The sequence below is a fragment of the Molossus molossus genome, unplaced genomic scaffold, assembly GCF_014108415.1.
Source record: "Molossus molossus isolate mMolMol1 unplaced genomic scaffold, mMolMol1.p scaffold_m16_p_6, whole genome shotgun sequence".
In the NCBI taxonomy this organism is placed as follows: Eukaryota; Metazoa; Chordata; class Mammalia; order Chiroptera; family Molossidae; genus Molossus; species Molossus molossus.
The window spans coordinates 5,809,330-5,837,295 of NW_023425399.1; the positions used below are offsets into that span (position 1 = coordinate 5,809,330).

At 50.7% G+C, this 27,966-nt stretch overlaps 1 protein-coding gene across 2 annotated transcripts; it reads left to right on the plus strand.

Moving 5' to 3' along the window:
* Nucleotides 1-13,261: 13,261 nt before the first annotated feature.
* LOC118619039 (1,25-dihydroxyvitamin D(3) 24-hydroxylase, mitochondrial) lies at nt 13,262-27,945 on the plus strand. Of its 2 annotated transcripts, XM_036245695.1 has the most exons (11): nt 13,262-13,519; nt 13,723-13,913; nt 15,041-15,134; nt 17,313-17,409; nt 19,456-19,547; nt 20,343-20,454; nt 21,773-21,918; nt 25,464-25,630; nt 26,432-26,510; nt 27,548-27,745; nt 27,835-27,945. In XM_036245695.1, exons 1-11 carry the CDS (start codon nt 13,262-13,264, stop codon nt 27,943-27,945), a joined length of 1,545 nt encoding a protein of 514 aa, XP_036101588.1. The 2 variants fall into 2 exon arrangements, with proteins under 2 accessions (XP_036101588.1, XP_036101589.1); XM_036245696.1 differs by lacking the exon at nt 27,548-27,745.
* Nucleotides 27,946-27,966: the final 21 nt, after the last annotated feature.

A 27,966-nucleotide genomic window follows, 5' to 3' on the forward strand; every position in this document is an offset into this window, starting at 1 on the left:
ACATGCATAAATACATGAGTGACTGTGTATTGAGGGATTAACACAGAACTAATACAATATAGCGGTTTAGTTCATTCAGTAACAGTGTACGAGAGTCCTTAGGGTGTTTCCATTCACTTCTTTTTTCTTGTTTCTTTTTTGCTACATCTGGCCCTACAGGCCTCCCACAGGTTGCCATCATGTGGACTCGTTGCCGGAACAGCCCTTCCTTCTTTCACCAGGTGGCGCTGTGACTCCAGACTCTGACATTTTCTTTTTCTCTCACAACCCCTAACAGTCCACATTCTTGTCTCCCCTTGGCAACGCAAGATTGAGCAAAATCAAGGAAACCTCTCTGTCTTTGGACCAAGACATCACCATCTTTTGCTACTTTGAATTCTTGCCTTACTGTTTACCTGGCAAAGGCAAAGCATTGCCCAGAGCCCTCGACGTATGCATTGATTCCAGGCCTTTATAAAATAGGTCGTTAACGCCCGTTTATTTCGAGGTGCAGGCTTCTAGCAGTTTTGATACTGAGAATGAGTACAGCTGTAAGGGGCAGCTGAAGCATATCTTTGAATCCAAGTGTACATTTCCTGGTGTGAGTCATTCAGCAAAGGTTTACTCGGAACCTCCTGTGCACCGAGCACGGAGCCAGGCAGCCTGTCACAGATGCTGCTCCTAAAAGGGCCGGGGGGGGGGGGGGATTTGTGCTCACCTGGTACCCCTGGAATCATTTTCTATTTGGGGAAATTTCCAGTTCATGGGGGTTTCCTTTCCAATCTAGAAGTCAGAACTCAATTTCCTGCCACCCTTCAAGTTAGGGTGCAGACCTATGGCTCTACGTACAGCCAACCAAAGTCACCAGTGGGAGACTTTGCCCTAAGGGCCCAAAAGAGAAGGCGCCAGGTGCCGGGGGAACCCACTCCTGTGAGGACAGCCTGGCACAGGGGGCTTGAGTTCCCTGAAGCAGCAGGAAGGGAGGTCCTCCTGGGAGGCCCTGGCCTCAGTGACTCGGGCCCAGAGGTGCTGAGATCCTAGCAACGAGCAGGCCAGCAAGGTCATTCCAATGCCGTCCCTAGAGCAGATGACGACCCTCAGCGAGGGTGGGTGCGCATCCCACCCCCGTTTCCAAACGCCGCCACTACTGCTGACGCCAGCGACGGGAAGTCAGGTTGTCTGACACGGAGAGCCCTAAAAAGATGTTATTTTAAGAAAACAGTTATTCCTGTGTCGCTGTAAATTCAGCCAAGGCAACCAGCAACATAGCAGAGGTGAAGCTGTATCTGAACAACAAAAAATCACCTTTCCTACGTTGCCATGGCACCCACCATTCCAACTACAGGGGACGCTGAGCATATTTTCAGTGCTTTTATTTTATAAAGCACACGCTCAAGTAACCTGGAGGTCGCCTCTGGGACAAACTGACACTGAGCTTGATGACGAGACGCAGGCTGATGGTGTACGGACACCACAAAGAAGCCAACAACACCCCAAAAGCAGCACCACCCGATAAGAGTCAGCCAGCAGGGATCACCCAGTGAGTGGAAAGGGATGGAGTCAAGTCGGTCAAGTCAGATTAAGGAAGGCTTGAAAGCCACGCCAACCGATCTGTGCTTCACTGTTCGAAGGGGATACAGTGAAGGTTTGGAGGAGGAGCGTGACCTTGGCAAAGTAAACCCTGGGACCCTGGGAAAGATCGAGCACCAGCCCCTGAACTGGGCTATTTTAAAAAAATGAAACTCCATTCTGATCAGTTATTCCCACAAGTAAACATCTGAGCAGTTTTCCAAAAACCCTGGGCCTGACACCCAGGAACGGCAAAGATAAGGGGTTAACGGTGGCCTTGGGAAACTTGGAGGGACCATAAAGAGGAAGAGATTAATAATTGCCCTGACCCTTGCAACCGACCCCCCTTCTCCTCTGGAGGAGTCTGTATGATGCCAATTAAGTGGAGCCAGGAGGAATGTAAGTTTTTTCTTTGAATGTAGCTCTTTCTGTTTGTTTTTTAATGTCGTTGTTTCTGTATTTTGTTCCTCTATAAGCAAAGAACACAGGAAGCTTGGGGCTGGGATTTGGGAGATCCCCCCGGCCTGCCGGTGTAATAAAGTGCTCCCGTACAATTCGGCTGTGTGTCTCTGGTTATCTTGCTGACATGTTACAACACCCCAACGAATTCTCCTGGGTTGGGGCATGAAGGGCAGGTGCCACCCACCGTGGGAGGTGTGCACGGGGGCGGCTCAGGTGCAGTCAGGACGGACCTTTCATGACTCAGCTGTTCCTAGCTGAGGATTTCCTGTACCTGCCCTGCCATGGAGCCTGTAGGTCCCATCTCTGGGTTACAGAATTACTCTGCTCACACGCTTATCCGTGAGGACTTCCACTTTAGCTTAGGTTGAATGGGTTCATGTTACGGATTAAAATCAGAGGACTCCTCTGAAGATCTGAATTCTGAGGAGCCACCTTCTGCTGCCAGTGCTACAAAGCACCTTCATTTAAAATGTAAAACAAGAAAACAACTGAATTCCGAGGTACATTTTCTTTTCTAAATCTCTAATTCGTACCTGGAAGGACAATGCTCCGTGTCCAAGTTTACAATACTGAAGGCAGTCTGTGACTAAGTAAGAGACTTATTTTTGAATTTCAAAAGCGATCCCCTTCTTTGGTATGTACATAATACTTCAGTCATGTTTTACTTTCTAAAACAACTCCGTTGCTGTTTTCCCCGGGCGGTGTGATTGTTGGCGGGTCTTGTTGGCTTATTTTAAATTTTGTTGTGTTTCCTAACTGCCAGGGATGAGCTGCTAAAGCTTTAATTCTCTGAATCCCAGGCCAACCTTTCTCCAAAATCAGTGACTCCTGGATGAGTATTTGATAATACAAACGTCATCCACCTGGCGTTCAGGCCAAGCGCCCTTCAGACCAGAAGCGAGATGTCTACCTCGCCCCCGACAGAAATAACATTGTTCTCTTGAGCAAAATAAACCACACAGTTTCAAAAACTTCTGCGTTACCTAGAGCTAAACAAAGATGTTTAGCTGAGATCATCTCAAAGAAAAGTGCTTACTCATTACAAACCCACCTCCATTTAGTTACTTCCTCCTCCTCGGCTCCCTACCACGTTTGGAGCAGACTCCTGGGAGGTGAAGTCAGAGGGGTCATTGGTATCCATGGTCACCCACTGTTTATTCAGAATGAGAACCAGGATGACTTCTGCAAACAAGCTTAGGTCTTAAGTTCAGATGGCCAAAGGGGGTTTATGTTCACCGGGGTGTTCGAGAGGTTAAAATATCTAAGCAAGCTGAGTCTTACGAATTCGGAAGCAAGAATGGGATTCCAGTATCCTGCGGGTGTCTGAAGGGCACCTGCCCGCTATTGCTGGGGTGGCGGTGCCCTGCAGCTCACTGCTGAGGACGCCTTGGTGGTGGTTTCCGCTTTGGAATCCTCCCGCATCCCCAGCTTGGACATCGGCCACACTCTGCAAGGCTCTGTCAAATGCCAGGTCAATCCCCCTATGGATTAGGACAGCCAGGGCCGGTTTCTGTTGCTTACAACCCAAAGATTCTAAATTGCAACCAAATCCAAAGTTCAACCTCCATTAGGCCTGGAGAGGGGCGTGCACATGCGGCCAGGGGGGCCACCAGGACGCTCGCCTCATTTCAGCTCTCTGCTCCCTGCTCAGTGGCTTCGGGGTCTTCACCTCTGAGCCGCTCCTTCGGCTGCCGCTTCACTTGTGGGGGGCAAAGGTGGTCTCCCCTTAGCCTTTGATCTGGAGACCAGTGTATACTGCTGAGTAGGCTCTTCCCCAAATCCATGCTTCAAGGTAGGAATCACTGGGTCAATGTCAACTCTCTTCACTACTCTATGGCCGGAATCCACTGTCATGTTGTGCCAAGCGCCCAGGCCTGTGGGGTGAGGGGGCAAAGCCATTTCCAGGCAACAGGGCACAGATGTGCCCGGCCACAGGCGGGGCGAACAGCACCAGAGAAGTTTGCTTCATTCAAGATACCATTGTCACCATTAGAATGATTTTTTTTTTTTCTTTTGCTGTGACCTTCCTTCTCTCCAAAATGTAACGCCAAATAACCTCTCTGCCTTTTCACCTCTACCTCCAGGTTTGGTTTGGGGGGGGGGTATGTTTGTTTGTTTTTTATCCTCATCCGAGGACATTTTTCCATTTTTTGTTCAGGTAGAGTGGGAGGGAGAGAGAGAGAGAAACATCAACGTGAAAGGGACACGTCGAGTGGTTGCCACCCACACGACCAACCAGGGCCGAGGACAAACCGCAACCGAGGTACATGCCCTTAGCGGGAACCGAACCCGGGTCTCTCTGGACCGCAGGCCGACGCTCTAACCGCTGAGCCAAACCGGCCCGGGCTGTTTGTTTTTTTTTTTTAATTTTCCTCCTAAACTTTTAACATCATATTCAATGCACTTTTAATCCCTGTTAGCTTTCCTAGCACTTCGCTAAGTGACACGGTCCCCTTAAAGCATTTCTGCTGCTCCAACATCTGGTTTTTAACAGTCACTCACTCATTTGCCTTTTTTTTTTTCACCCAATTTTGCATTTATCTTCAGACAGAGCAGGAGGGAGAGAGGGAAGAAGAGAGAGAGAGACATCGATGTGAGAGAGACACATCAAGTGGTTGCCACTCACACACCCCCAACCGGGACCGGGGACAAACTGCAACCGAGGTACGTGCCCTTAGCAGGAACCGAACCCGGGTCTCTCTGGTCCATGGTCCAAGGCTCTAACCGCGGAGCCAAACCAGCCAGGGCTCGTTTGCCTTTCACATGGGCTTCCTTGAGCCACGATCCGGGCAAGCTCCACATTGGCCCCTGTGATCACTGCCTGGCTGGCCCATCAGCAGAGGCCATAACGTTCACTAGCAAAGGAACTAGTAGGGGCAGTCACTGTAGAAACGGGACCTGGCCCTTGGGGCTTTCATTTCACCATCCTAATTTAAATGTGCTGGTTCACTTTACCCGATTTGGGGGGGAAATAGAATAGGTCTATTTTATATCTCCTGGGCCATGGTCATTAAAGAATATTATAGCTGGAGATAAAAGGGAGAATTGCTTGATAGTAACACAAGTAATTCTCAAGGCTTTGAATTTCACATCCCAGGTAAGTATTTCATATTATACTATCATCAGAGAGCTGCCAACTTGTTTCTCTCAGGAAAGAGACCTGACCAAAGACTGACTCTGAAATCAACAACATAAAAGCAAACTTTAGCGCTAACAAAGAAAAGGAAAAGGCAGCCTCGGAGTAAAAGAACAAGCTTCCCCACAAGGCAGGGCTGATGGCGGGAGCCAGCCTCTGGGAACCCTGGGCTCAGGGGCAGGAGGCGGACGCCCTCCAGCCCTTTCCAGCAAGCCCGCCTTTGGAATTCATTCCAGGACCCGTTACCCTCTCAGGGTGTCAGGTTTAAACAGGGGCCAACACCACGTCGTTAGAATTCTCCCTTCCTGCAACCTACAGAAGTGGGTGCGCTTGCTCCCATCCGAGTGTGGGGTCCTCCTGCACCCTGGGGTTCCAGCCAGAAGCATCCCGATAAATCCTTACCCGGCCACCCGTGAACTTGGTGATATTATCCTTTTCACCCACGTGGAAGCCAAGTCCGGGAGAGAGAACATCACTTACCTGAGGTCACAGAGGCTGAGGAATTCCAGAGCTGGGGTTGGAACCCCAGGACACTTGGGCCCAAGTCCACTTTCCAAACCATTACTTTTCTCCATTCAAATGCAGGCGAGGATTTCACAACCGAGAGACACACTCATTTGCATGTGGGAGAACAGTTATTTTATGAAAGGCTCCTTTGATTGTAGACTCTGGACTTGGGACTTCAGCACCTGTTACCAGTGAGTCACAGCCATCATCTGGGTGCAGGGCAAAGCGTCGCGGTCGCGGGCATTTCTAGAAGATACGCACTAGGAGCTCTATTTTGTGATCCGGTGGTTTGGAGTCAGGTCACAAGCTCAGGCACAGGGACAATGTGTTTGTTTATGTTGGCAAGACGAACCGATTGTGTTATAAAAGTGAAAGTGAATGGGTGAATGGGTTGACACCCCAAGGACATTGTCCAGGATGAGAACATTATGAACTCTGAGCACAAGTTCAACAGTAGAGATGTAAGACTCCCACTTTCAATGAACGCCTCACAGGCCCTTACTGAAGGCAAAAGCACTCTTCAAGGGTCGTCTTTTAGAATCATTTGCTTGGCCCATTTCGTGAGTACTGACAGTATGCACTGGACATCCATTGCCATTCTTCCTAGAGTGTGCTGCCCGGACTACAGAAGCACTTTCTGCCAGCTCCCTAGAGGTGCCAACCCCTACTGAAGTGTGTGCTTGGAGGTTCATGTTTAAGTGCTGGCAAAACCCCACCAGCACCCAACAATGTTTCTTCCAAGTCAACAGTCAGAATAAGATATGTCAAGGCAGGCTCCTGACTTACAGGAGCAAACAGAGTGTACGTTCTGTCCAATATAATTAGCAAGAATTCCGTCATGGAATTTCCCCGATGTCCCCCTGACGCATTGGCCAAGTTATATCATGCAAGAAAGCATAGCACAGGTGTCCGTGTGATGACATCATTTTAAAAGTTAATTATGCAACATAGATGGTACCGAAGGAATTTTTCCAAATCAAAGGATTTTTTTCATTGGCCGGCTTAACTTGACTGTATGTTCCAAAATCATCATTAACAATAATAATAGCTAATGCTTACTGAGTGGTTACCATGTAGCAAATACTGTTTAAAAAATTTGTTCTCTCCCTTTTCATGTGGAGATACTGTGTTACTTTAAAGGGGGTATGTCTTCCCCTTACAGATCTCTATTTTCCCAGCATTTTGAAGAAAGAAAAACCACAATACAATGTTCCTTTATATATAAGGTTTGTAATGAAATGCATCTTTTGCCAGAAACTGTGTTTCACTAGAACCATAGAATCAATCAAACTGGACCAGTACCTCTAGAACAAGTGAGGCGTTCCATCTCTGTTCTTTGGCAATGTATTATTTGACAGATATCTATTGAGCACCTCCACTGACCCAAGCATAGCGAGAGGTACCAAAATTACAGCAGAGAACAGGACAATGGTCACCCTGCCCGCAGGTGGCCAACACCCAGAAGCAAGCGGGCATTCAAGTTCCAAGACTATAACTATACACTCTTATTGTAACTATGACTTTAGGGTCATAGATAAGCGTGACTTATTATTCCCATTTCATAAATTAGGACAAGGGGAACTGACTTTTCAGAGTGGAAAGGTAGCAGGGTCGATTCTAACTCAGATCTGGCTTAAAAGGTATTTTTTAAAAGAACAGGTTTTCTCATTTAAAATGAAAAATACTGCCCTGGCCGGTTTACTCAGTGGTTAGAGCGTCAGCCTGTGGTCCAGAGAGACCTGGGTTCGGTTCCCGCTAAGGGCACGTACCTCGGTTGCAGTTTGTCCCCGGCCCTGATTGGTCGTGTGGGTGGCAGCCACTCGATGTGTCCCTTTCATGTCGATGTTTCTCTCTCTCCCTCTCTCTCCCTCCCTCCCTCTCTGTCTGAACAAAAAATGGAAAAATGTCCTCAGGTGAGGATAAAAAAAAAGAAAAATGAAAAATACTTACTTGATGGTACTATTGTGTGGGGAGAGGTAGTAAAATGCCTGGCACACACACAGTAGCTTGTCAATAAATTATAATTTATAGGGACAGTAGAATGACTCATAAACCTGAATGTACACCATGTATTTCTCATCTCCTTTGAAATGGATCACCTCTTTTAATAATGAACCTCTTTTTTTTTTTTTAATCCTCACCCGAGGACATTTTTCTATTCTTTGTTCAGAGAGAGTGGGAGAGAGAGAGAGGAATAGAGAGAGAAAGAAAAAAACATCGATGTGAAAGGGACACATCGAGTAGCTGCCACCCGCATGACCAACCAGGGTCGGGGACAAACTGCAACCGAGGTACGTGCCCTTAGCGGGAACCGAACCCGGGTCTCTCTGGACCGCAGGCGGACTCCAACCGCTGAGCCAAACCGGCCAGGGCTGATGAACCTCTTTTAAAGTTCCCAGCGTGTCACTGCATTTTGGGAGGATGTAAGATACATTTTTCTGTAATATAATTTTTTTTTTTTTTTAATTCTCATCCGAGGACATTTTTCCATATTTTGTACAGACAGAGTGGGAGGGAGAGAGAGGAAGAGAGAGAGAGGGAAACATCGATGTGAAAGGGACACATCGAGTGGCTGCCACCTGCACGACCAACCAGGGCCGGGGACAAACTGCAACCGAGGTACATGTCCTTAGCGGGAACCGAACCCGGGTCTCTCCGGACCGCAGGTGGACGCTCTAACCGCTGAGCCAAACCAGCCAGGGCTCTATAATATAATTTTAACTCGCCGACATGACAATTCCACCCAGGAATCATCACGCAAGTACAGGAGCCAGATGGATGTTTGGGAAGACGATGGTTATCAGGCTTCACCTGCTATTTTAAGCATTCCTCTTAACCTTCCTGACACAGGCACAGGAACCCCCAAATTTATGAACAGGGAAACTAGGCTCAGAGAGGTTCAGTAACTTACCGGCAGCCACACAGCTTGAGGGGCGGAGCCGCGGCTTCCGCTCAAGCTGCTGAAACCCAAGCTGTGAGTTTTGGTGCATCGAATCGCTTCCCGTACACATGACACACACACAACCCTCCAGGATCTGCAGCAGCTTCCTCCTCCGAAAACAAAGTGTGTTGATACTCATCTCTCTCCTTTCGCAGACATAATCAATAATCGATCGGCTATTATTTGCTTTATTGGGTGCTGGCCAAAGTGAACAGCACTGTGTCACATGCTGTAGGAGAGACAAAAACAGGAGACAATGTCCAGACTTTCAGGGGGTTTTTGTCTAGTCATAGAACCTAAGACACGTGTGGAAGAGATGGTGACCTGAATTTATGAGAGCCCGATTCCTGGCATTCTCAGTAACAATAATGATGACATTTCCGAGCCTTTATCATAAGCCAGGGACTTGCAATGCTTTGTCACTAGAGGAAAATCCTACTGGGCACATACTGCCCTCATCACCTCTTTGAGGAGGGGACCTGAGCCTTGTAGGCCGTGTGTCTGGCTACTGGGTGGCTAGAATGTGAACCTCTATCTATTCTTCCTTTGGCTTTATCCAGTTCTACAGTTTCCTGAGTCAAAACTATAAAGTTGAACCCAAGATAATAGTAATTGGCACATCTGAGTTGTCTCTCTTGTATATAGCGTGCAAAACGCAAGACATACGGTGCAATGAAGCAGTGAGGTAGCAGACAGACTGGAGAGTCAGTCTCTCGGTTCCACAGTCAGAACGCAGGACTAGCCCGGCCAGTGTGGCTCCGTGGTCGAGCGTCGACCCTGCACCAAGAGGTCGCCAGTTCGATTCCCGGTCAGGGTACATGCCCAGGTTGTGGGCCCGATCCCCAGTGGGGGGCATGCAGGAGGCAGCCAATCGGTGTTCTCGCTCATCGATGTTTCTATCTCTCCCTTCCCTTTCCTCTCTCTTTAAACTCAATAAAGAAAAAAAATTTTTTTTAAGAAAAAGAAAGCAGGGTCTAGGACTCACACCCAAGTTTAGCCAAAGCTTCAAAGCACAAAACTCTATTACTACTTGGGATGTGTGAAAGTTGTGTGTTGCCCTGGCCGGTTTGGCTCAGCGGTTAGAGTGTCGGCCTGTGGTCCAGAGAGACCCGAGTTCGGTTCCCGCTAAGGGCATGTACTTCGGTTGCAGTTTGTCCCCGGCCCTGGTTGGGTCGTGTGGGTGGCAGCCAGTCGATGTGTCTCTTTCACGTCGATGTTTCTCTCTCTCCCTCCTGCTCTGTCTGAATAAAAAATGGAAAAATGTCCTCGGTGAGGATAAAAAAAAAAAAAAAGAAAGAAAGTTGTATGTTTCCCAGCACAGGGAAACCAGACGTTGCCTTTCGAAGGACTCCTCCTTCCCGCCCCCTCACACACATACATGCACACACGCCTTGTCACCTGGTGTGGGGACTGGAGTGTCATTATCCATTCGGGACTTGGTCAACTTTCCCAGAACCAAGCAGGGCCTGGGCCTGTCTCGGGAGCGACCGTGGACACTTCGGGGCTACTTCCGGACCTCTCACCAGTAGTTCCCAGCAGGAACCCCGTACGAAGACGAAGTGATGAATGAGGGAAGCGGCCAAGGGGGCACGAGGGAGTCCCGGGTCTGGGCTCCAAGTGGTCATTTTGAATCTAGGTGCACGTCATCAAGGACAGGTGTGGGCTGATGTCCACGAAGTTTCCAAGAGCTAGTCCCTCTGCCCTCCGCAATCCAGTGGAAAACCCGTGGGGACTTTCTCCACTGGACATGAGAAACCAATTTCCCTGAAACTGGAATTTTCGTGCTGGCTGCTATGAGCCTGATGTCCGCCTGCCCTTCCCAGGGTCTGCTCGCATTTATAAAACCACCTAGTGCCCAGCGCCTGTGACAACCCAGCAAGTCTGAAAATGGTTTCCTTTCCTCCTGAGTACACCTGCAGAGAGAGAAAGCAAAGAGCCAAGGAGGGGTGATCACTCAATCCGGGCATGGCATGAGGAGTTCGGATTTATTGGGCATTGCTATGTGCCAACCACCATACCAGAAGCAAGGTGCAGTGGTGAGCTAAACAGACCTTCTGTTTGGGACTATCGTTTTTTATGCCACCATTCGCACCCAAAACAACATTCTCATCAGAGACCCACACACTGATCCCCCAGCTTTGGGAGATTCCCATGTAAGGACTATTTCCAGTATTCTGACATATTCCTAGTTTAAGAAGAGATGATGTCATAGAGCATGATGTATACGGATGTGTCCATAAAAGGGACTAGGTTGGAGATAGAAAACCTGGATCTGAATTCTTCAGGAGCCAATAGTACGGTCTGCGACACGGCAAATTCTGTAACTCTCCACACTTCAGTTTTATTTATTCTTTTTTTTTTTTTTTTGTGGTTGTTGGGTTGAACCAAATGGGAAAAATTAGGGAAAATGTCTAGTTTAGTGGCTGGTTTATCATAAGCCCTAGAAAGCTTTCATTTGTATACTTAATACTTATGTAACATGTTATGCAAGATAGAGTGGATAATGCATGTACGGGGTGGGCAAAAGTAGGTTTATAGTTGTTCATATGGCAAGTAGGTCAATAATAAATAATACAAGAATAAAGTGTGTTTTGTGTACTCACAACTGTAAACCTACTTTTGCCTACTCCTGCAGTACATAATTTTCAGTGTATGCAACATGATATGTACTATACAGTGTGTATATCTGTAAATGGGTATCTATATAAGTACATTATATCAATAGTATTAATGCATACTATAAGCTATTACTTTTATTAGCATTAACAGTCATTCACCTCTCAGGACAAATCTGCAATGACAATGTTCAAGCTCAAGTTGAACTGGAAAAGGTTTTCAAGTCACAGAGGAAAAGTTGACAATAAATTTACCAGGGAATAATTTGCCAATATGACAGTCAAAAGAGCCAGCCAGGCCCTGGCCAGTTTGGCTCAGCGGTTAGAGCGTCGGCCTGCGGTCCAGAGAGACCCTGGTTCGGTTCCGCTAAGGGCATGTAACCTCGGTTGCGGTTTGTCCCCGGCCCTGGTTGGTCGTGCGGGAGGCAGCCACTCGATGTGCCCCTTTCACGTCCATGTTTCTTTCTCTCTCTCTCTCTCTTTCCCTCCCACTCTGAACAAAAAAAAAATGGAAAAATATCCTCGAGTGAGGATTAAAAAAAAAAAAAAAGAGCCAGCCAGGAGACTGCAAAGCAAGGCGAGGGAAAGGTGTCCCCTGCCTCCTCCCTCACCTGCTGGTGGTAGTTGTTGTGTTGGACAGAATGAAATCATAGGAGATGCTTTCAAATATTCAACAAAAATCTCCACCTCTCACTGAATTAGCAAAGAAAGTTCTGCTCTTGTCAGGCACCGTGACTCTGGAAATTGTGCGCCTGTGTGAGCGTGTGCACGCGTTGCACCCCACGCTTGCCCGGACCGACTTTGCAAGGATGGGTGGGAATAGCAGGGGATGTGGTGCGGGGAAGCGGGTGCCCATCCCTCGCACAAAGTGTCCCGAAGAGGGAGGAGGATGGACGTGCCGAGGTGGGCCAGCCTCCACTGCAAACCACGCTCCGGTGGCGCACTTCCTGCCTGGCTGGAGAGGTGAGGACGACGTGGACGCCGGCTAAGGACTGCGTTGGAGGCGCTTTACTTGCACGAATCCATGAAATCTTCATGACACCCAAAATGGCACAGCCAGGACGGAACTTCTGCAAACTCACTGGCCCTCTGTGCCCAAGACCCAAAGGTGAAATCCCCTCTGTAGACTCCGAGCCGGGGTCCCTCCCGACCTGGGGAGGCGCAGAAAGCCGACCTCCCTGCAGAAACCGTTCCGTCCAGACTGGCATGAACTGGCTCCCGGGAGGCGAGCGGGCTGTGGGCCCCGGCGAGGTCGGCAGCCTTCCCAGGCCCGCACTCGGAGACCTCGCCCGCCCGCTTAGCAGCGATTGTGCAAGGAGGGACTGCGGCTGTGGGCCACCGCCGGCTCTGCCCGCAGAGGGAGGGCGGGAGGGGCTCGGCGCACACCCGGTGAACTCCCGGCTCAGCGCACCTCCCGGGGGTTATCTCCGGGGTGGAGTCTGCCGCGCACCGGTCACCCGAGGTGCAGGTGCCCTCGCTCACCCCGCTGACTGCATCCTATTTCCAGACTCTCCTCCTCCCACCCCCACCCCCCTCATCCCGCGTCCCTCCGGGCTAGGCAAGCCAGGGCCCACTCCTCCCCATTCAGCGTGCTCATTGGCCACCCAGGGCCTGTCCTGTCTCCATAAATACTTGGTCCCTGGGCATGGAGCATGGAGAGGGCCAGGAGGAAACCGACGAGTCCCCGGGCATCACTTCTATCTTCCTTGACGTCTCCATTCCTGGGCTCCAGACCTGGAAGTCAGACTTCCCCACAGACGCGCCAACATTCCTTGCCTTCGTCTTCCGAGAGGCACCAGACCCCCGGCTGCCCTCCCGCAGCCCCTGCGGCCCGCTCGGCGGCACCCGCTCCCTGAGGCTGCCGCCAAGTGCAGCGTAGAGCATCCTCGCGGGGTCCTTTCGTCCCTCTTTTGCCCCCTTCATCACACCTGCTGGTCCTCTTCGCCTCTCTTTCCGAGAATCATCACGCCCCCAAACCCAGCCGGCGCCTCTTTAGCAACCTCACTCTTCTCATCCCCTCGCGGGCCCACGCGCTGGGTCTCCCCCGCGGCCATGAGCTCTCCTGTCACCAAGAGCCGCTCCCTGGTCGCCTTCCTACAGCAGTTGCGCAGCCTCGGGCAGCCCCCCAGACCTGTGACATCCAAGGCGCGCGCGCCCCCTCGGCCGCGGGAGGTGCCCCTCTGCCCGCTGATGGAACGCGGCGAGGCGCGGAACGCGGCCGCCCTACCGGGACCCACCAACTGGCCCCTGCTGGGCAGCCTGCTGGAGATTCTGTGGAAAGGGGGCCTCAAGAAACAACACGACACGCTGGTAAATACATCGTCGCGCCCCAATTCCCTCTCCTTTCCCTGCCCTGTGCCTCAAACCTTCCCGAGGCGCAGCCCGGCCAGGGCGCACCGGTGCGCTCGGGTGGCTCCGGGACGGCGTCCCCGGGGGGAGGAAGGCGGGAGGAGGGAGAAGTTCTTGGGGTTGCAAGGGAGGCGCTGACTTTGGCTGTGCCCGGCCCGCTGCAGGCAGAGTACCACAAGAAGTATGGCAAGATTTTCCGCCTGAAGTTGGGTTCCTTCGACTCGGTGCACCTGGGCTCGCCATGCCTGCTGGAAGCGCTGTACCGCACCGAGGGCGCGTACCCGCAGCGGCTGGAGATCAAACCCTGGAAGGCCTACCGGGACTATCGCCAAGAGGGCTACGGGTTGCTCATCCTGTGAGTGGAGGCGGGGAGAGCTTCCCTGGGTTTGGACCCTTCTTAGGACAAGAAAGCCCCTACCCCGTGCGGTCATGTACCCCTCCTGCGTGGACCTGAGTGGGTTGCGGGACAGCTGTACTGCGCACCCACGTCACAGCTGCGTTCTCCCTGGCATCTGGGCAGAGCCAAACCTTTCCATTCAAGAAATGCCAAAGGGCGTTAGAGAAATTGTGGCGAGATGAAGTCTGTGTGCCAGGCAAATGTGTTATACAAACAAAATTAGCCCTTAAAATTCTCTGCAACCCCCCCCCCCCCCCCCAGAAGCTCAAATGCCGGGAATTAACTTCCTTTGCTCTTGACAGTGACTTTCCTTTCTGGAAGGGAGTGGAAGGTGACAGATGACCTAGGCGTGCTCCAAAGGTGGGGTGAGGAGGGGTGTCAAGGTTGCATTTTAGACAGAAAAATGCTCTGATGTGATGCGGTTCCTCTGCCTTTTCATTGTTACCATTTAACAAGTTAGCACTTTTTCACCCCCAAATTTTCATGTCTCATAGTTGTGTTTTAGGATGTCATTCCTGGAATTAAAAAGCATAGTAATGCAGGTGCATCGCAGGTGGTGTGGTCAGCTAGGGGGCCAATGCCAAAGGGTGCTTGATGGGAAGGGGCTTTTTCCAACAACTGTGACTCTCTGACGGTGTGTTATCATTTGGGGGCAATGGCAAAATTCTACATTTGAGGTGTTTTGTAAATGTGACTTTTAACGTTGCCAAGTCAATGGGTTGAAAAAAACAAGATTTTTTCCCAAACAGATCTGAGTTTCGGGGGAGTGGTAGGGGTCTCTTCACTGCTGGGAATAGAGGCGTCTGGCCTCCCAGTTCAAAACCAGGAAGGACACCTCAACAGCCCTGAACCCCGATTATCTGGGCATCACCTTTCTGGTGCTTTCCTTGGCTAGGAGAAAAGGTGTTTTCCTATCATCAGACCAGCCCCAAATATTCCAATGCTGACAGCCTCTGGGTTTCGCGGCCCGATGCGTGGTGTTCATTTGATGGTACCGGTCACGCCACTGCAGCACAGCGGGGGTCCCTGCCTCTTCCTTCTGGTCTTCGCAGTTCGCTCTAAATAGATTTCTGCTTCTCTCCCAGGGAAGGAGAAGACTGGCAGAGGGTCCGGAGTGCCTTTCAAAAGAAACTAATGAAACCAGTGGAAATTATGAAGCTGGACAACAAAATCAATGAGGTTTGCAGGCTGGGGCCAGCTTTCCGGGGTCTCTCAGGGAGAGAGGGGTATTGATGGAGCTTCAAGTCACAGCTACAGAGTGCAGGGAGCAAAGCAGGCACTTTGGATGATTTGGGGCTTCATTTTCTCCTCATTCCTCTCCACATCCTCCTCCCCCAAAGCCCTTATTCCTCCCTTCTTTACCCTTTCTTAAAAGTATCACAGTGAGGAAGTAGTTACAAGCACAGACTTTGGTATTCCACAGTGTGGGGTTTGAGCATCGGCCTCCTGTCCTATGTAACTGACTATACCATTTAACTTCCCTAAGCCTCAGTTTCCCAATCTACGAAATGGGAGTAACAGTTCTCACTCCACCGGTTTGCTGTGATGATTAAATGAGATAATGCTTATGAAGTGCCTTGGTAGTGACATTTGAGCTGGGTTTTGCAGGATGAGTAGGAGTCCACAAGCCAGGAAAGGTGGAGAAAGGCACCCAGGCAGAGAGAATAGCCTGCTGAAAATATGGAGGCATGACGTGTCATGGCACGTTTAGAGAACAGTCCACTCAGAATGGGCTTTTTCTGAAATGATGGTGGACAGAAGGCAGGTCTTTTTTGTGTGTGTGGTACATGCCCCTAGCAGGAACCAAACCCGGGACTCTCTGGTCCGCAGGCCAACGCTCAACCACTGAGCCAAACTGGCCAGGGCAGAAGGCAGGTCTTGACCATGTTTTTGTGCTGTGCTAGGGTATTTGGATATATCCTTTAGCCAACAGGGGGCCGAAGGGGAAGGAACTTAAGCATGTAGTAATCTCTTTTTACTCCTGTTCGCCTTGGGTCTTTATTTTATTTTTAATTTTTTTCCTTATTGATTTTTTTGAGAGAGAGATAGAAACATTGATGAGAGAGAACATCGATTGGCTGCCTCCTGTAGGCTCCACTCCTCCTGTGGGGATCAGGCCCACAACCTGCGCATGTTCTCTGACCGGGAATCGAACCGGCGACCTCTTGGTGCATGGGTCAGTGCTCAATCACTGAGCCACATCAGCCGGACTGGGTGTTATTTTGAACTGAACTTGGACCCACCTAAGATTATATAGGTGAAAGCAATCTCAGAAGCTTCCAGGGGCCAGGTAATTAATATAAATGTATAAGGCCGGCCCTGTAGGGGTTTCAGCCAACAGAATAGCGCATGCCCTTTTGAGAGGTGACAGCTGCCCCAGTTCCAGCAAATGACTGCCCCATGGGAATGCAGATGCAGTGTCACCACGTCCTGTAATATATTATTATCATCATCATCATCATCATTATTATTGACAAATAGTAGAAAACCCATATGTTCATGTGAAATCTCTAAATTGTTTATGGTAACTAATTCAGAGTACTTTTGAACGTACCACATGGGCACACTAAATATCCTTGTTTATGGGGATGAGTTTCGCAGTCACACACAATTTGTTCCAGGCCCCGGCATGGGCCCTTCTCCACTCTGCGTCCAAGGGGGGTGTCTTAGCCTCTCTCTGAGGCTCAGTTTCCTCCTCTGTCCCCCAGGAAGCGGGAGGGATGACCGTACTTTCTCCCTCACGAGGTTGTAAGGATCAGCTAAGAGATACACTCTGCACAGCGCCTGGGACTCTGGAAAAGCCCTGTCAAAGGACAGGCGTGAGCCATCGAAAGCCCTGGTTTCGGAAACCAGCCTCGGACGGCCTTGCGTAACTTGTCCGAGGTCACAGAGCTATTCCGTGGGGGGGGCTGCGCCCAGAACCTGCAGATTCCCTGGCTCCAGGCTCAACACGCCGAACACAAGACCGATCAGTACAGAGAGGTCCGCTTGCCCAGGTGCGCGAACCTCAGGGCAGTTCCAGCATCATCGTCTGTGCGATGCCGGCCAGCGGGGCCACCTGACTGGTTTCCCCTTTGCGGCTCATTCCCTGCTCTGATTAGAAGAAAGGTTTTCCTTCCTTTACATTTAGAGCCCAGGCTGACACTTGAGCCGCAGGGTGGCTGCCGGAGAGGCTGAGGAGTTAGGCCAGGGCCCCAGGTGAGCTCCCGGGGCAAATCCGCCAGTAGTGTTTCTGCAGGAGGGAGACCCTCACGCCGTAGAACGCAGGGGAGCGGGACCCCGGCTGTAGCCTGCTGCGCCCTGCCTTCGTGTTTGCCCGCCAAGACTGAAGCGTGTCTCTGGCTGCTTTCTTGTAAGGTCTTGGCTGACTTCATGGGGAGACTGGATGAGCTCCGTGACGGGAGAGGCCACGTGGACGATTTGTACGGCCAGCTGAACAAGTGGTCCTTTGAAAGTGAGTTGTGTCTACGTCTGGTTCATTTGATGGTGCCCGTGATTCTGGGGATAAAACGCGGCCCTGTGGACAAGTTCAGTCTTCTGGAACCGTGTCCTGTTCTGGCCAGGAAGGGCCGCGGCCGCCGTTTTAACGCTTCGCGGCACGGACGTCACGCTTTGCGCTCTGGCTGCTGGCGTGGACTCTGAGCAAACGCTCACGGAGCACGTGGTGCGCGCCAGGCACCGCGCTGGGGACACAGCACAGCGCAAAACTTGCTCATGTGGATCTTGGATTCTAGGAGGGATGGCAATGGACAAGTAAACACATTTTAAAATATACTCTGCTGGGGGTAAGGTGCTTAATATTAAGGAGGAACATTAGGTGCCTGGATGAGGCAACTCCGCTCTGATGAGACATCTGAAGCGAGCAAGCCACAGGGGTGTCTGTGGGAAGGTGGTTCTAGAGACCGGAGACGGGACGTGCAAATGCCCTGGGGTAGAAACATGAAGGACGCTGATGTGAGTGCACTGCAGGGGGAAGAGGAGCTGAGCAAACCAAGCCAGGGCCCGTAGGTCCTGGCAGGAGCTTTTAGTTTGAGTCAGACGGGGGCGGGGGGGGGGGCCACGGAGACTTGCAAACAGAAGGAGGCACGATCACTTTCTTCCAGGATCATTCTGGGAAGTGAGGCAGAGCCCTGCCTCGATGAGCTCACTCCCCCGGGGAGGTGCAGGCAATTTCAGTAGACGGAGCAGGTTCGAGGCTGTGGTTGAATCCGAGGGGGAAGCATCAGCTGAGCCGGACCTGGGGGCCTTCCTGGAGGCGGCTCCATCTCGGCTGAGGCCTGGTGGACGAGTTGGAATTCGCCAGGTGAAAGGGAGGGAAGGAGGAATGTTCCAGGCAGAGGAACAGAAAGGCATTTGGAATGACGGGGGCATATCCGGCAAGGGAGGGGCAGGGTGAGGAAGAGGAGGGATGGGAGGAAGGCAGCAGCCATACAAACTCGTATACCAGGGATGGGGGCTTGACTTGGACCCTGGGGGCACCTAGGAGTGGCAGTAAGTGCTTTTAGCAGGACCATGGCAAGTTCAATTCGCTGCAAGGGTCCCTCCAGCTGCTGGTGGGAGGGCCTGCGCATGGCCCCCCGAGGTGGGGGCTTGTGTCCTGACCTGTCTCTCCATCAAATCAGCCTCATTTCAAGTTCGGGCCAGTCACCTGAGCCCCGGAGAAAGCTCCCGGCGAACAAGAAATCCACAGAGGGTGTTAAGGGAAAGAAGTAGAGAGAGGGAGTGAGTACAGAGGAGAAAAGGGTATGTTTTGGAACCTGCCCACTGTAAATTCTCAAATTAAGGAGTATCAAATGCATTTGTTTGCAAGTCAAAGGGGATCTGACTGTGGCGGTTTAAAAATTACCGTCTGGCCTTGCGGGGACTCTGGAGGAAGGCGGTCAGGCCACACTCGGTGATGCAGGCGGAGCCAAGCTCTGCTTCCTTCTCCCTCGTCCAGCTTGCGCTGGTCGGCTTGTGGCAAAATGACTCCTGCTCCCCCGGCCTCCCCTCTGCATTTCAGGCAAAAATCATTAGATGAGGGGACAGGTCCCACTTGACCTAAAAGCAAAAGAAAGTCAGGGAACCGCTTGTCCTCAGAGTCTCAAATCAAGACTGATTAATGGCCTGGGTCTGATACACTGACACCCTAAATAAAAGCGGGGTGCCTTAGGGAAGAAACGGGGGAGAACGAGCGTTGGTTGGGCAGGCCATTCACGATGACTGCTACGCATGATGTCAGTGATAAACTGCGACCAAACCAAGACACGCAGGAGAGACTCCTTCACACGTGGAAAAGGCCACCTTCGCACGGTGGTGTTTCTGACCAGGAGGTTCTGCAGGGGCCGGGTCGTTGCACCTGCAGATAATCTCTAGAAAGGATGCTCAGACTCTCAGGTTCTTCTTGTCTCCCATGTTCTTGGAAAAGACTTCATGTCGACGAGCAATGGAACCCAGCCCTTCATTGCCAGCCAATCAGAGCCCAGGTTGTGTTAACAGTGTTAATTACTCTAATTAACAGGCATCTGCCTGGTGCTGTATGGGAAGCGATTTGGGCTCCTTCAGAAGAACGCAGGGGACGAAGCCTTGAACTTCATCATGGCCATCAAAACGGTGAGCACCCCCAGACAGAGCAGGGCTCCCCAAGAGGGCCTGCACACGTGTTTTATTACAACGTTACATGTTGATTTTAAGGTGTGTCATGTATTTTCATGCACGGATGTGCCCATACACACATATAACAAAGAAGGTCATTGTTTAGGCAAAGTTAAAGTGGGTAGTTCAGCCCTGGCCGGTTTGGCTCAGCGGTTAGAGCGTCGGCCTGCGGTCTGGAGAGACCAGGGTTCGGTTCCCGCTAAGGGCACGTACCTCGGTTGCAGTTTGTCCCCGGCCCTGGTTGGTCGTGCGGGTGGCAGCCACTCGATGTGTCCCTTCACATCGATGTTTCTCTCCTCTCTCTGTGTTCCTCTCTCTCCCTCCCACTCTACCTGAACAAAAAAGTGGGTAGTTCAGTTAAAGGTCGGTGGGTTACATTACAGCTTTGAAAAGCCTGACATTTTTTGCATTTTAAATTAATGAATCGTTTGGGTCGTATGTGGACATAGCAGACGTGCGAAACTGGCCTAGCAGTGGCTGGAGTTTGGAAATCTGAGTAAATCTTAAAGTTATAGGTATAAGAGCAGGTTTTTACTAAGCCCCATTGAAAAATCATCCTGAAGATGATTTTGTATATGTGACTGGGGGTGGGGTGGGTACGACTTCCCAGGACCAGAGCAGAGAGGCCTGGGGGAGGGGTCCCCTGAATTCCAGCTTTGGGGGAGCACAGGGTGCCGTGTGCAGAATGCTCCTGGCCCGAGCGAAAGTGGCCCCGGAGAGAAACTGATGAAGACGCCTCTGCGTCCCTCACAGATGATGAGCACTTTCGGGAGGATGATGGTCGTCCCCGTCGAGCTGCACAAGGGCCTCAACACCAAGGTCTGGCAGGCCCACACCCAGGCCTGGGACACCATTTTCCGTTCAGGTAACAGGCCCCACACCCGCCTCCCCGTCTGCGGAGCTGCCAGAGGCCTGCAATGTCCTTCTTGGCCTGACCACCTGCACCCCCTGATGGAGTCGCCCCTCCTGATTCCTTCCGGCTTTGCAAACCCAAGTTTGGGGGCCGCCCTGGTGCAGACAGACTCTAAGGAAAAGGCAGTTGTCTTAGGGATCCAAGAGGGGTTAAAAGCAAGAGCTTTGGAGTCCAAGACCCCTGGGTTCAAGTCCCCGGTCTTTCCCTGGGGTGGCAGGTCAGCCCAATGTGCTATCCCCTTCTCTTCATCAGTCGTCTTACCTCTGAAATGGGCTAACAACCACCACCACAATGACAGCACCGCCTCGACGTAGCTGTTTCTAGGTCTAATAGAGGTAACACGAAAGCCTGGCACGCGACAGCGTTTCAGTGAACCAGAGCTATTTCTGCTACATTGTGGCGGGAGTATTTGATGTAGGTATTACCCTATAATAAAGTGATGGATTATGTATATTCACACACACACATTTAATTCCCACCACAAAACCTATGTCAGATCCTTCTATCAGCCCCGAGGAACAGAACTGAGGCACCAAGAGGGCATGTGACGTTCCCAAATGTATAGCTAGGTGATGACAACGCCAGGGTTGGAAGCCACACGGAAAGGCTCTGAGCGCCACACCTCTTATTGTCAGCACTTGGATCACCACTGTCACCATTGTTATTATTCTGGTAGTGGCTCATGTCATGGATAGAAGCGAGGGAGACCCATTCAGTATTCTTGTCAACATTCATGGGCACTGCACGTGTGTGTGTGTGTTCAGTAACCTTGGGGGAGGGCGTTCCTCCCTCCTCTCCTGCCTAGACTTGGGAGCCACACCCCGTATTTCCGTGTCTGCCTGTCTGAGTGACCACATCAGCTAGACACCTGGATCTGGGTCCGAGTCCGGATTCTGAGAGTGGGCCCAGACCCCACCTCCGTCCCATAATGATCCAAGCCCTAAGCTCTCACTAGTCCAGACGTGACCTGCAGGTCAGTGGCATGACCTGGGAGCTGGTTAGCCATGCAGATTCCAGGCCCACCGGGCCCTCGGGCCGGGTCTGCCCTGTAAGCAGATGCCCGGGTGACGGTGGCACACTTTGCAAAGCCCTGCTCCCTCGGGCATCTAGCTACCCTTGCCGGCTCCGCGAGGCAGTGTGAGCTCACCTGACCATGTCCGCGTCCCCCAAAAGCCCTTTCCTGCTGGGAGGACCTCCTCTTAGGTTCCCTTTCATCCTGTTCCTCCTCCTGGTGTGAGCTGAGTCCTCCCTCTTCCCTCTCCTCCAACAGTCAAATCTTGTGTGGACGGCCGGCTGGCGAGGCCCGCGGAGGAGCCCGGCGCGGATTTCCTCTGTGACGTCTACCACCACGGTCAGCTCTCCAAGAAGGACCTGTACGCGGCGGTCACGGAGCTGCAGCTGGCTGCCGTGGAAACGGTGAGCGTGGCTCGGCCACCCTGCTCAGCGAGCGGCCTGGCGTCTCTACCGCGCGGAGTCTTACATGATCACTCCATCCACTCGCGGCACCAGGATTAACCAAGCTCTAGCTCGGCAGAAATTCAATGTCTCCCACAGGAGCCGTGGGAGACCTGGTGCACAGCCTTTATGCTCAAACGAGATAGGAGAAAAACTCTCCCAGCGGCTCCCACCGCAGAGACGAAATGCCAGGGCCAGGGGTCAGTGCTGCGACGGGCATTCAGAACCCCGCGCCACAGCAAGGTCCGGGGCCTGGATTCTCAAAAATGGGGTCCATCTACTTTAGGTGACTGTGCGTGCTACCTAACGGTGGCTGTTATCTATTATAAAAATATTGAAACCCTTCTCTGCCAGTCCAAGAATACCTTTATGCTTAGAATTATTGTAAGCAAGGTGAGTTCGAGAAACACTGATTTTCATTTAAATGGAATAGCTCACTTTTTTTTTTTTTTATCCTCACCGGAGGATATTTTTCCATTTTTTGTACAGATAGAGTGGGAGGGAGAGAGAGGAAGGGAGAGAGAGAGAGAAACATCGGCGTGAAGGGACACATCGAGTGGCTGCCACCCGCACGACCAACCAGGGCCGGGGACAAACTGCAACCGAAGTACATGCCCTTAGCGGGAACCGAACCCGGGTCTCTCCGGACCGCAGGCCGACGCTCTAACCACTGAGCCAAACTGGCCAGGGCCGGAATAGCTCACTTTAAATACCAGGATTCTGTCCCTGATGTACGTGGTGGGTGCTCCCAGGAGGTGCTCAGTACAGTCGAACTCCAAACACAGATGCTCGCAGGGTTCAGGTAGGTTTCATTGGCTTCGATTCATTCTGGGGCTATTGATGGAGAGGTCATATGAATATTCCTCAGAGGCCCCTGTTTTCCTGCACAAATCGTGTCCAAGTCTATTTGCTTTCCCACGCTTTCCCTCTTGTCCGAAGAAAAAAATAGCATTTTCTACATGGGGAAATAGCAAGGTTCTGATTTCACCTCATGAGCCAGAAGGCTGTCAAAGGGGACATCCATTTCAGCTTCCTTTCCTGTGACTCGGGGCTCCTCCGGGTGGTCAAAGGAGCACCCCGCCCATTTCCCTTCTCCTGGACTGTGCGCTCCATGCGGGCGATGACTTGGTTTTGTCCCCTGCTGTATTCACAGGATGTAGAACGCCACTTGGCATGTAGTAGGTGCTCCATACATGCTTGTTCAATAAATGAAAGAGTTTAGGAACTCTTGAGTTGCCTACTGTGTGCCAGGCACTATTCCAGATACTCGACATGCCACCAGGAACCAGTTCCCCGCATGGAACTTAAACGGTAGAGAGGAACAGACAGCAGACATGTAAACAAATACAGATGATTAGTTCAGGTAGTGGTGTGGGACATGGAGGGAGCCATCAGGGTGATGTAACAGAGATGGGGGAGGGGTCCCTCTTTGGAGCTGACACTGGAATGAATGTTGAGGCGCCAACTATAGGAAGGTCTGGTCAAAGAGCACTCCCAGTAGCCAAAACAGCATATGCAAAGGCCCTGGGGCAGACAGAGAGATGGAGCTGGAGAGCTAGCAGATGTGCTCAGACTTGAGGTTGGCAAAGTCGATGAGCCATGTTAACCAGGAGACTTCGTGAGGCGTTTGGATGTATAACAGCTCTTCCTTAAGCAAGGCAGTAAGTGGATCCAATTTTTGTTTTGTAAAGTGGGCTCTGGTTGGTGGGTGGAGGGTGGACCTAGCAGAGAGAGCGAGCTAGCAGGAAGGCCAGCTATGAGATGGACTCCCTGGTGAAGGTCAAGCCAGGACAGCTGGTGGCCGTGAGGTTTCGCAGGCCACTTCCCCTCCACTGAGCCCTCGCAGTTATCCTGCCGGGCGCCGGCTGGCTCACAGGGCTTTGGTGAGAGCTGCCGTTTAGTGGCCTTTCGGGGGCGCTATTGGGTGCTTGTGGTAAGGGACCCACTGATATGGCTCAATCCGTTACTTTTTTAGTCCTGGCTGTTCCGAAAGCCTCACTTGTAGAATCCGAGAAGTTTGGAAGTCTATCTAAATTGGCAGCTCTGCCCTCTTCCTGGTCTGGAAATGAGACTCCTGTAGTGGTGCTCTCCACAGTTTGTTTGCAGCTGGGGCTGCCAGTCCTCCGACATGAAGAAGCCTGTCTCGGGACAGCTCCTTCCAAAAATAATAAGTGCCATTGGCCCCGAGTCACCTTGCGCTTTGCTCGTTTACGCGACTGGCGCTTGGCACTGAGCGAAAGCGTCTTCGTGTCTGCCGAGGACACAATGACCATTTTTACAGGACGATTTGGTTTACATTAACTAAAAAAAGGCCTAAGAAACAAATACATGTGACTACCAGTGGTGAATATGATGCACTAAAAGCTACCCTTGGCTGTTTCCGCCAATATTTTTCTCTTCTCTTCATCTCCGGAAAGGAAATAAAGGATGCCACTTAAAAGGCCACACGCTCTGTCCGAGACGGTGGCTGTTGAAATACTCAACTCCGTTCTAGAATTTCCTATTTGGGTGTTGGCACTGTCCCACGAGGGCTCTTTGCGTGTGGCTGAAACCCTAAGAGTAGACGATGCCTTTATATTTTTGTGGCAACTTTTTAGGGTGTGGCAAAAACAAAACAAACACACCTTCTTTTAAATTCCAGAAATGCAGTTTCTTGTGCATTTGGACTGTAAAATTAGAAAACAAAAGTCTCTTCAGCAACACTCCTAGGATTCCCATCCTCTCTCCCCTCTCAATCTTTATATTAAATAATGACCTAATTAAACTCTTTCTGTTTTGAGATAATTGCAGATTTACAGGCAGTAGAAGAAAGAAAAATAGAGAGGGCCCCTGTGTCCTTCCGCCAGTTTCCCCCAGTGGTAGCATCTTGCGCAACAGTCGTTATCACAACCCTGACGGTGACTTTGATCCAGTCCCCGCACCTGGTTTTCATACCACCAGCTTCACCTGTGCGCCAAACATTTTTGTATCAAACTATTTATATATTTGTACACACACACACACACACACACACACACGTTTGTATTGATTTTTTAGAGGGAGAGAGAGAGAGAAACATCCAGGTGAGAGACAAACATCAATCGGCTGCCTCCTGCACGCCCCCTACTGGGGATCGAGCCCACAACCTGCGCATACACCATGCCCGGGAATTGAACCAGGACCTCTCAGTCCATGGGACAACGCTCAATCCACTGAGCCACACTGGCCAGGCTCAGACTATATTTTAAGTGTCCCTAATGTGGTACATTATTTACAGGATTCTATTTTTATTTTCTCAATAAATAAACTATCCTTCATTGATATGTTTTATAAAATAAATCTGACTTCTTATACGCGGTCTTCCTTTAAAGTGCAGCAAATACGGACATGGGAAAAGCATCAGTAATTTTTAAAAATTATTATTATTTTTTGCAGAGCCAGGTGGTAGGCGTTGCCTGGAGTTCAGCTCAGACTGGCTTTGGGGCAGTGTCTGCAGAAACTCAAGTTTGTGTCCCTTGGTTTTTCAGACAGCAAATAGCTTAATGTGGGTTCTCTACAATTTGTCCCGTAATCCCCACGTGCAACAAAAGCTTCTTCAGGAAATTCAGAGCGTGTTGCCTGAGAATCAGGTGCCACGGGCCGAGGATTTGAGGAACATGCCGTATTTAAAGGCCTGTCTGAAAGAATCCATGAGGTAAGAACTCGAGCCTGAGCAAGTATGAGTATGTTAGCTGTTCTCTTAAGTACGCAACAAGGGGTCCCCCCACAGACAGCTCCCGCAGTTGATTCGTAACCATTTATCAAACTGGGAAAAAATTATATCCTAAGACCATATTCCATTTCTGTGAGTCATTCCCTAAAGCATTTGGATGAATTCTATGACATCTTAGAAAGTCAGAGCCCTCCCCTTTAAATCAGTAATAATACCACTCTGACGAATGTTGTGCGCACGAACCAGGATTCTGGGCAGGACTGAAGGCCCGAGCTCAAGGCTCAGCAAGGTGCCATATTATTATATGATAAGACATAGAGACATCCTTATTTCTGAGCCTCTGGTATAAAACGCCCTTTGACAAATCTTTTTACACCCTCTCCGGAATACAAAACTCACACCATCCTACAATTAAAAAGAAGTATCTTTAACTTCATGAAGGATGGGTAGAACCTCGAACAGACATCAAGATTCAGGGGGAAGCGTGAAAAACAGACACATTTGAGGTCTAGAATGAAACGGGGAAACCATGTTGAACAGCTACTAAGCAGGCTTGTACGGAGGGGTAGGGGTTTACCAACCCAATAACATAAGGAACAAAGACAGGAGGTATCAATATTGGGAAGAGACAAAACCTCTTCATAAAGAACTGTGGTCAGGTTCCCCTTTGAGTCATGAACGTGCGCAGTGATTACTTACTTACGCAGAGTCTGTGTCGCCATCCACACCTGAGCTAGCACTCGGTCTGTCGCTCCCTGTACCTCTTTGGTTTTCCCTTTTCAGGCTCACCCCAAGCGTGCCGTTCACAACTAGGACGCTGGACAAGGCGACAGTTCTGGGGGAATATGCTTTACCCAAAGGGGTAAGTAGAATTTGCACTTTTTGTATACAGACCTTTGAAAGACACACTTTTCAAATATGCATCCGATTCCCCCGAAAATGTTTGCAGGGAAAACACTCATTTTGCAAATATGTAGATTGCAGCGTGCACTTGACACGTTGTTCAATCATACCGTATTTTGTTGTTGTTGTTGTTTTTGAGTGATGATGCTTTGTTTTATTTTATTTTTATTTTTTATCCTCACCCGAGGACATTTTTCCATTTTTTGTTCAGATAGAGTGGGAGGGAGAGAGAGAGAGAAAAACATCGACATGAGAGAGACACATTGAGTGATTGCCACCCACACAGCCCAACCAGGGCCGGGGACAAACTGCAACCCTTAGCGGGAACCGAACCCAGGTCTTTCTGGACCGCAGGCCAATGCTCCAGCCGCTGAGCCAATCCAGCCAGGGCAATCATACCGTATTTTGAATAATGGCGATGGGGATAGACCTGGATTCAAGTATAGACTCGAGTGAGTTATGTCACCTCTGGGAGCCTCAGCTTTCTCATCTGTAAAATGGGGATGATAAGAAAATCTACCACATGGGGTTGTTGTAAGAATGTGATGCAACATTCTGTTGTTGTTGTTGTTAATCCTCACCCGAGGATATTTTTTCATTGGTTTTTAGAGAGAGTGGAAGGGAGGGAGAGAGAGAGAAATATCTATGTGAGAGAGACACATCAATTGGTTGCCTCCTGCACGATCCCAACCTGGGTCAGGGATCAACCTGCAACCCAGGCACGTGCCTTTGGCTGGCAATCAAACCCACGACCCTTTGGTTCACAGGCAGACTTTCTAACGGCTGAGCCAAACCGGCCGAGGCACGACACACAATTTTAAAGTTCTTTACCTATGTAGTAGCGGGCACATTTCAAGCCCTCCACCCATGTTGCCCATCATCATCATAAATCTGTGGACGACTTTCATATTTGTCAGGTGATTGCTGTCGTTAGTTTCCCTCTTCAAACATCTTCTGCTCATTTTAAATGCCGTGCGTCTCTGTGTGTTTTTTCAGACCGTGTTGATGCTGAATACCCAGGTGTTGGGGTCCAACGAAGAAAATTTCGAAGGTGCAGGTCAGTTTCGACCCGAACGATGGCTCCAGGAGAAAAAGAAGATCAACCCCTTTGCACACCTGCCGTTTGGCATCGGGAAACGAGGGTGCATTGGCCGCCGGCTGGCTGAGCTCCAGCTCCACTTGGCTCTTTGCTGGGTAAAGTGGCTTTCTGCACCTCTGTGCTGTGCTCGTCCACCAGCAGGCGAAGGGGGCTAACTCTGCTTTTCTGTGCCCCTGTGTTCCAGATCGTCCGCAAATACGACGTCGTGGCCACAGACCACGCGCCGGTGGACATGCGGCACCTAGGCATCCTGGTGCCGAGCCGGGAGCTCCCCGTGGCTTTCCGCCAGCGGTAGAGGCGCAGGTGGGCCCCTGGG

What these genes read in the sequence shown, in the direction of transcription:
- LOC118619039 (XM_036245695.1), top strand. Translation starts at nt 13,262, where the DNA reads ATGAGCTCTCCTGTCACCAAGAGCCGCTCCCTGGTCGCCTTCCTACAG. An exon ending in GAACAAGTGGTCCTTTGAAA is followed by an intron (nt 17,410 to 19,455) that starts GTGAGTTGTGTC and finishes TCTAATTAACAG; the next exon opens with GCATCTGCCTGGTGCTGTAT. An exon ending in TCATCATGGCCATCAAAACG is followed by an intron (nt 19,548 to 20,342) that starts GTGAGCACCCCC and finishes CGTCCCTCACAG; the next exon opens with ATGATGAGCACTTTCGGGAG.